Source organism: Dysidea avara, chromosome 5, assembly GCF_963678975.1.
Source record: "Dysidea avara chromosome 5, odDysAvar1.4, whole genome shotgun sequence".
Taxonomy (NCBI): Eukaryota; Metazoa; Porifera; class Demospongiae; order Dictyoceratida; family Dysideidae; genus Dysidea; species Dysidea avara.
The window spans coordinates 7,988,303-7,996,806 of NC_089276.1; the positions used below are offsets into that span (position 1 = coordinate 7,988,303).

An 8,504-nucleotide genomic window follows, 5' to 3' on the forward strand; every position below is an offset into this window, starting at 1 on the left:
GGGGGACACACTGAGCCCTATGGCACGTGTACAAAGTACTAGATACTAAAAGCTACTGGTCCTGATAATATTATACACAACCTATGTTTTGAAACTTTAATTTGTGCTGAGGAAATAGCAACAGTTTTAACAGTGATCTACTATACACCCAATCAGGTCACAATACAAGAGACTAGCCAACAGCTAATGTTATTCCCATATTTAAGAAGTTATACAATGACAACTAGCATCTGTAGCACTATCCCATGCATGGGCACACTTGTCTGCTAAAACATATTTTACAAATGAAATGCACATGGTCTTGTGTATATGCCATTCTTTAGGCTCATAGCAGCTAGCTAGCTGAACACTGTCACGAACGAGCTCGAAAATGAACAACTTGAATAACGATTTACTGACTGAACTAACAAATTTACACATGTGCACTATATTAATACTGATAGAGAAGTCCTACAAGAACGAATTCCTACAAGTACATGACACTCCCGGGGGTTGATTACCCCACAGGTAATCAAAAGAAAACCTAACCTACTACAGTAAAATTCAAAAATGAAAAAATCCTACAAAAAATGTCAAAGTTTAAATCAGTTGTGGGCTTCTTGTTGCACCTCCAATGGTATCAATAGTTGAATTGGTCGACGTAATATAACTGGCTTCTTGTCTGAGCTTAATACCCATATTTTAGCAGCTCGAACATGACCATCTCTTCCTGGTAATAGCTCTACAACTCTTGCTAGCTTCCAAAAGCACCTGGATGTATGCTCATCCTTCAGGATTACAATATCTCCAACACTTACTACTTGGTTGTCATGTGTATGTCTTGCCCTCACAGTAGCCATCTCTCTAATACTAAGTAAATAGTCTCTTATCCACTGATGCGTAAATTTAGATAACAACCTAAACTGATACTTTGCTTTCCGGGTCAAGGACTTGCTTGTGCTTGTATCTTCAAAGTGTCTAACACTTGGTACATTAGAGGATCGGTATCCATATATCAAATCAGATGGAGTAAGACAACGGGAAATGCCTTCAATATCATCATATATGTAAGTCAGTGGTCTATTGTTGAGGGTGGCTTCTATCTCGACTGTGACTGTCCGTAATTCCTCAAAGGTTAGGGTAGTGCGACCGATTGTTTTCCTCAAGCACCTCTTCACACTTTGCACTAACCTTTCCCAATAACCTCCCCACCATGGAGCTTTCTCTACAATAAATTCCCACTGAATCTGTTGGTTGGCTAATTGTTGGTGTACTGTCTTGGACTGTTGAATCTTTCACACTTCAGCTGAGGCACTCTTGAACGTTTTAGCATTATCAGACATAATGGTGGAGGGCAATCCTCGGCGACTTACAAAGCGTCTAAATGCTTGTAGAAATGATTGAGCTGACAAAGTCTCCGTTAATTCTAAATGAATTGCCCTAGTGGAAGCACATGTAAATAAGCAGATGTAGGTTTTAACACGGTCTGTTTGCTGTGAATCAGTACTAAGTGATTTCACATACAGTGGCCCTGCAAAATTAATCCCAGTGTTTGCAAATGGAGGTCCTTCACTAACTCTTTCTTCTGGTAAATCAGGTGGTAATGGGGCAGGATATGGCTTCCCTTCAAATTTTCTACACACAACACAAATTCGTAGAACCCTTTTGACTGCTTCTCTACCCCTCAAAATCCAATGAGTTTCTCTTACAGCTGCTAGGGTTTCGCGGATTCCGTTATGGTGAACTAATTGGTGACGATTTTGTATTAGCAATGTAGTAAAGAGGTGTTTGGCTGGTAATAGAATGGGATTCTTTGACGACACTGGCAGTGTGGATTGATTAATTCTTCCCTCACACCTAATGATCTTATCTCTGTCCATAAACAACACTAAGTGCTTCATAATGACCTTGTCTTCCCCATTATGTAACCTTTGCCACTCTGTTGAAAATGAATTAGATTGAATTGTCTGGGTCCACTTGTGATCCGCTGAACTGATGTCCTCTGCAGTAATGACTGATTTCTGTACATTGGGATCTTTCTTAAGGAGAGCTATGAACTTCAGGATAATGCTTGTAACATGCAACAACTTGATTCTGGATCTAAAATTCTCAACATTCATACATTTCTCTAGGTTTACAACTTCACCTGTATCACACCTGGTTTGAGATGCCAATGAATGAACAATGATAGAGGAGTTTTTGACAAGCTCCTTGTTGGCATCTTCTGTATCAAAAGTGGTTGGTAAATCTGGCCAAGAACTTAGTTCATCCTTCAAAAATGCTGGTCCATGCCACCATAGTTGATTATTAACAAGATCACCTGCATTCACTGATCGAGATGGGAGGTCGGCTGGGTTACTTGTACCTGGACAGTGTCTCCAGAAATCTCTGTCAGAAATGCACCTTATTTCATCAACTCGATGTTGTACATACTGTTTCCAGTGTCATTCATTCTTGATCCAGCACAATGTTGTAAAGGAATCTACCCAGTAGTATGACTGAGATATGGTGGTTGTTGATTCTAAGGAAGCTTGCACAGAACTGAGTAATCTAGCCAATATTGTGGCTCCCAGAAGCTCTAAACGAGGTATCGACTGTTTCTTAATTGGAGCAACTCGAGTCTTAGCAGCAATGAGTTGTGTATTCACAGTATTTCCATCACGATAAACAGTTCTCAAGTACACTGCTGCAGCATAGGCCTTCTCTGAGGCATCACTAAAGCCATGTAATTCATGCCTTAAGACCTCTTGGGTAGGGTTGAAATAACATCTTGGAACCTTTACATGGCTAAGCTCTTCAAATTCATGAGTAAGACACTTCCACTTACGAAGAGCCTCCCCTTCTAGGGTCTCATCCCAATCCTTCTTAAAAGAACAAAGCTTCTGAAATAAGATCTTAGCACGAATTGAAAATGGACTAAGAAGCCCTAGGGGGTCAAAAACCTTAGCTGAAACTTTAAGCAATGATCTCTTAGTTGGGGGCAAGGTAGACACATACTTAATCAACTCGGAGAACTCGAAAAAGAAATAATCATTTTGTTTATCCCAATTGATCCCCAGAACCTTCACAATACTATCCTGGGTGCTGGTTGTCCCAGATGAAATTCTCTGAGCTAAAGCATCATTATTGGTTGACCACTTCCTTAAGTTGAAGCCTCCAGCTTTCATAATTTCTGTAGCACCCTGATAAACATTGAAACCCTCTTCTATGTCTTGAGCCCCTCCCAAAAAATCATCAACGTACAATGATTCTGACAACAATTTTGCTACGTTAGGACTCACCATCTGCTGAGAAGCTAAGTGGTGTTGCAGAACTCCATTCAAGATTGCTGGACTTGGTGTCAGCCCAAACACAAGACGACAAAATCTATATTGTGTGATTTGGGGCTTGTCACTTAGAATATCATCCCACCAGAGAAACCTAAGCATGTCTCTGTCCTCTAAAGTGATGAGTATTTGGTGAAAAGCCTTCTCAATATCTGCAGTTATCCCGATAGGGTAACTTCTGAATTTCACAAGCACAGAAAAGATGTGTGGGGTCAAGTTAGGCCCCTTTTCCAAACAATCATTTAACGAGTACTTGAACTGCTCAGACTTTGCTGATCCATCAAAAACTATTTGTAGTTTAGTTGTGTCCTTGTCTGCTCTGACTACACCATGATGAGGTAGGAAGTGAGCTTCTTTCTTGTCCAGTTCACCGACGGGTACTCTCTCAATGATCTGAGTTTCAACCTGCGTCTTAAATGTTTCATCATACTGGTGGAGTAACACTGGATTGTGCTTCATGCGTGATTTCAGGTGCTGTAGTCGAGAGACACACAGGTTATAATTCGAAAATATCGGCTTACATGTTTTCCAAGGTAGCCCAACCTTGTACCTCTTCTGTACCCAGTCAAACTTGATATCAGGTGGGAATGGACCTTTCACTGATGGGCCTGCAATCTCGTCATTGACTATTCCAATTGATTCTGTCTCCCAGAATTGCTTCAGACTGTTTGTCAGAAGGTCATCACTATCAAGACTTGTGACATCAGCACTTGAACCTTCAATTATTAAATCAGTGATGACATCATTGCTTCCTATGCCATTAATTGGTGCAGAGATCAACCAGCCAAATTTACTGTTAACAGCAACTGGACCCTTTTCTCCACGAATAATCTCATTTGTTACAAATTCCCAATAGTAATCAGAACCAATCAAAACGTCAATAGTGTCTCCACTGTGGTCATGGTTTCTTTCAGAAGCGATCAAACAATCTGCTAGCTCCAACCCTTGAAGGTGGGTGTAACGATCAATGTCAACACGGACCGACATTGGGGAACAAATTGTAGGGAAAACTAGTGTTGTAACGGATATGTCCCCATCTCTAGAACTCTGTAATGTGACATTGACAGCTTCACAATCTTTCTTCTTGAAAATACTGTCTCCAAATGTGTTATAAAGTTCAAGGTTTCTCGCTTGATAGGCTTCAACCCAAGTTTGGCCTTCAACTGATGACTGATGTAAGATCTCTGACTCCCATTGTCAAAGAGTATTCTTACTGGCAATAATTCTGAGTCTGATGAATACGCAAATGTTCTTGCAGTCTGCAATAGAACTCTTCCTCGTGTTCTTGCTGTTGAAGACTGTGTGGTTTCTATATCTGTAGGAGGAGGGACAGGCTCTTCTCTAAGAGTTGGTGCAGAACAGATAGACTGGTGGTGATGTCGATTACATTTATGGCATCGTCTGACACTTGAGCATTGACTAACATGATGACCTGTTCCCAGGCACAAGAAACATCGACCTTCCCTCGTCAAGATTTCTCTACGAGCTTCAGGTGTAGAAAACTTCACACAAGATGCAGAATAATGTTTCTCCTTGCAGTATGCACATCGGATTCGCCTTGAAGTATGATCTCCTGCCATTAGTGCTGCAGCAGTGGGAGGGAAAGCTTTCTTGCCTGAGTTTGTTGTCTTCTCATTCACCCTTACAGTGTCGCTGAGTTCTCTAGCTACAACCTCTTGCTTTATTACTCTTAAAAGTTCCTCAACCTCCCAAACATCTCCAGTTGTGACCCTGGCTATCTGCAGACGAACCTCTAGAGGCAATTTGGACATTATAACTGGGATTAGAAAGCTTCCATACTGTTCTGACTTTATCCCAAGTGATTCCAAACCACGAATGTTGACACTGATTCTATCATATATCAATCTAAGTTGGGAAGCCTTATCACCATTGCACTCAGGAAGCTTTATGAATTCATCCATGTGGGCAGCAATGATCTGATGTGGTTTCCCAAACCTGTCTTTTAAGATATCTATGGCAGCTGGATAATTGGCTTCTGATAATGCCAAGCCCTGAATAGATCGTGCAGCTGGACCTTCTAACAGTGTATGCAGGTAATTGAATTTGTCCACTGCAGACAAAGAAGGGTTCTTATTAATAGCACTGTCAAAACTGTCCCAGAATGATCTAAACACTGTGAAAAAGGTGGGATATAATATGGTATTTCCAGTGGCTTATTGAATACAAATAAGCCTTAATATAAATCCTGTATTATACTCATGTTATACTTTAATATAATGCATACTATACTATTACATATATGGTTTCAGTTTATTTACCACAATACTTGAGATAGCTTATATCTGTTATAATGCCCACACTATACTATCACATATATGGTTTCAGTATGTTTAACACATTAACTAAAGTCTTATGTGGGATTGTTAGTATAATACAGGTTATACCAAGCTTTTTTGTATTCAATAAGCCACTGGAAATACCATCTTATATCCCTCTTTTTTCACAGTGAAACCTTTTCACATCACCATTAAACTTAGGTATGACCAACTTTGGCAATTTGGGCATGGGTTTGGACTGTCTGATTGGAGGTGAACTAGTTACAGTTGTCACTGAGTCTGTTGTCATGGTTTCTGTAGTGGTGGGGGTTGTAGTCACAGTGTCTAATCGACCATCTGTTTCTTGCTGTTGACCTGGTAATGATTCAGGTTTGTCACCTTCTGGTAGTGATTGAGGTGAAGCTACCACAGGATTGGTAACGTTTGCCTTATTACAAAATTCTGTTATTTCTTTTCTGGCCTCACCAATTTTATCACTGAGTTCAGCAGCACAAACTATATCATCCTCTATCTCTCCAACTGGGCAAGCATCCACTATTTTGTCATCTAGTTCTTGCAATATGACCATTTTGCCTGCTAGGTGTTCATGAAGTGTTTTAAGCCGTGACAGTCCTTTAGCAGAAACTTCCTGCTCCATCAGAGAAGATGCTTCATTGAGAAATCTGCTAACCACACTTCGTTGGTCTCCTCTTCGAGCTTTCAGTTTGTCTAGTAACTCACTGTCTGACATTATGTTCAATATTTCAACAAATTTACAAACTACACTATATAGTCCAAAATGATTTGCCAGAAGTCTATGTATCTAGATGTAAAATGAAAATAACTGAGAAAAACAGTTCTTATACAATACGAATTCTTCACCTTTACAGGTGCCTATTCACACCCGGCACCAAGGAATTCAGGTCAGTCTTCAGGCTCAGGCTGTGAGCCCCATGTTGGGTGCCATGTCACGAACGAGCTCGAAAATGAACAACTTGAATAACGATTTACTGACTGAACTAACAAATTTACACATATGCACTATATTAATACTAATAGAGAAGCCCTACAAGAACGAATTCCTACAAGTACATGACAAACATTCCTGATCAATGCAGTCCACTATTATTCAGATATTTGTGCTGCATAAAACTCAATCCTGAAACATGGAACAGCTTCAGCTTTGCCAGACCCCCTACTCCCTATACCTACTACAGTAATCAGTGCACCCCCTTTCCAAACCCTGGATTCACCCCTGACTCCCTTTATCTTATAAATGTTTCTCAACATCTTATCTGGGTGTCACATTTGATTCAGGTGTATTATGTATTTCACTCCTCACATAGAGAATATTGATCTAAGGGCACAAGAATGTTAGATGGAATCTTTACAATTATGTAATAAACACCAAGTGTATGGCTTTTATCACCATGGTCCACCCTACCTTAGAATATGCATCATCAGTATGAGATCCCACTATAGAAATGGTATATACAAAGGCGAGGTGCTCAATGGGTGACATCCAACTACAATTGGAATAGTATCTATGCTTGAAGACCTTTAGTGATCCACCTTATCACATCGATCGACACACAATTTCAAGACTAAAATTTTCTATAACTCTATAAAATTAATGATGACTTGGCCTTGAAGACTCCTCCATATTTAACCACCACCTCTTATCCCATCATCCACTTCACTTCATCACTCCTTCAGTAAGAACTAATTCCATACAAATACAATAGCAACTTTTTCCCAAAGAACAATAAATGACTGGAATGACCTACCCATTGAAGCAATCAAATCTCCCAGTGTTGAACAGTTTTGAGCCTAAATTATGTGTTTGATTTATTGTTGTATACGTAACTATTGATTTTTGTAGGGCTGGTCCCCCATATATCAGTAACCCTGTCTGTCCAGCAATAATAATAATAAAATAAAAACAAATAAAAATATGACAATTCTGTATAACCTCGGAAATAACCCAATTGTGACAGGATTTGCTTGAAGTGGTCTTCCATACACATCCAATTCAGGGGCATAGGAAGCATGGGTGCATGGGTACTTGGACACCCATAAATATTTCCAGTGGTGTAACTAACGGGTGTCAGCACACTGTACTATATTACTGAAACGATCAAGATACTCTAATAAAGCAGTCACAGTATTCATTCAGAGAAATTGTGCAGTCAACTATGTAGTTATCAATATTGATTTTGATTATCAGCAATAGAATATGCAGCCATTGCTATCAGCTCGAGACTTTTTTTTTTTTTTGGTCTTCAGCTTTACCACTGCAGGCACCCATAAGTTAAATATTTTCCTACGCCTCTGCAATTCTATAGACTTAAAAGACCACAACTTGGTGATCAATAAGCAATTTAACCCAAACTTTTCTCCATTTATTAAGCTATGTTGGTACCCGCTACTGACCAAATGTGAAGTCAATAGTGTTTTCTAATCTGAGGTTATGAATTGTCAAGGATTATAAATTAGATGTGTGTGGAAGACCCTTTTTCACAAATCCAGTCACAATATTAAGCATTTGCTGTGAACCAGACAGACTAAAGCAACAGCTTCCTCGATCAACTATGCACATACATGCAGAGCTAAGCTCAACTTATAATCTGCAAAACTCCAAAACTCTTAATGTGCAACTCATACACATTCCATGGATCCTCCACCCCATATGACCAAGCTCAAATGGAACATCCAAAAGCATTTTTACAAAGTCCAATTATGCATTGTCTACATTTGCTCTTTTTGTTTGACCTCTAGCTGGATGCACTGTTATCTCTGTTGAAGGGGTACAGCCTATAATGCCAGTATGGTATATTATTCTTTACCCAAACATCATTTAGTGTCCAGCTTAAATTTAACCAAAGCTATGTGGCCACACATCTGTTCATGCTTAGTTGAGTCT

At 39.6% G+C, this 8,504-nt stretch overlaps 2 protein-coding genes across 2 annotated transcripts; both read right to left on the minus strand.

The window, feature by feature from the left end:
- Positions 1-584: 584 nt before the first annotated feature.
- Positions 585-4,292, minus strand: LOC136254965 (uncharacterized). The gene is made up of 3 exons (XM_066047684.1): positions 2,466-4,292; positions 1,281-2,411; positions 585-1,226 (listed from the first exon to the last, which is right to left on the minus strand). Exons 1-3 carry the CDS (start codon positions 4,290-4,292, stop codon positions 585-587), a joined length of 3,600 nt encoding a protein of 1,199 aa, XP_065903756.1.
- A 23-nt stretch (positions 4,293-4,315) lies between these two features.
- Positions 4,316-6,332, minus strand: LOC136254966 (uncharacterized). Its single transcript, XM_066047686.1, has 2 exons — positions 5,792-6,332; positions 4,316-5,439 (listed from the first exon to the last, which is right to left on the minus strand). The coding sequence occupies exons 1-2, from the start codon at positions 6,330-6,332 to the stop codon at positions 4,316-4,318; spliced, it is 1,665 nt and encodes a 554-aa protein (XP_065903758.1).
- Between the last annotated feature and the right edge of the window lie 2,172 nt (positions 6,333-8,504).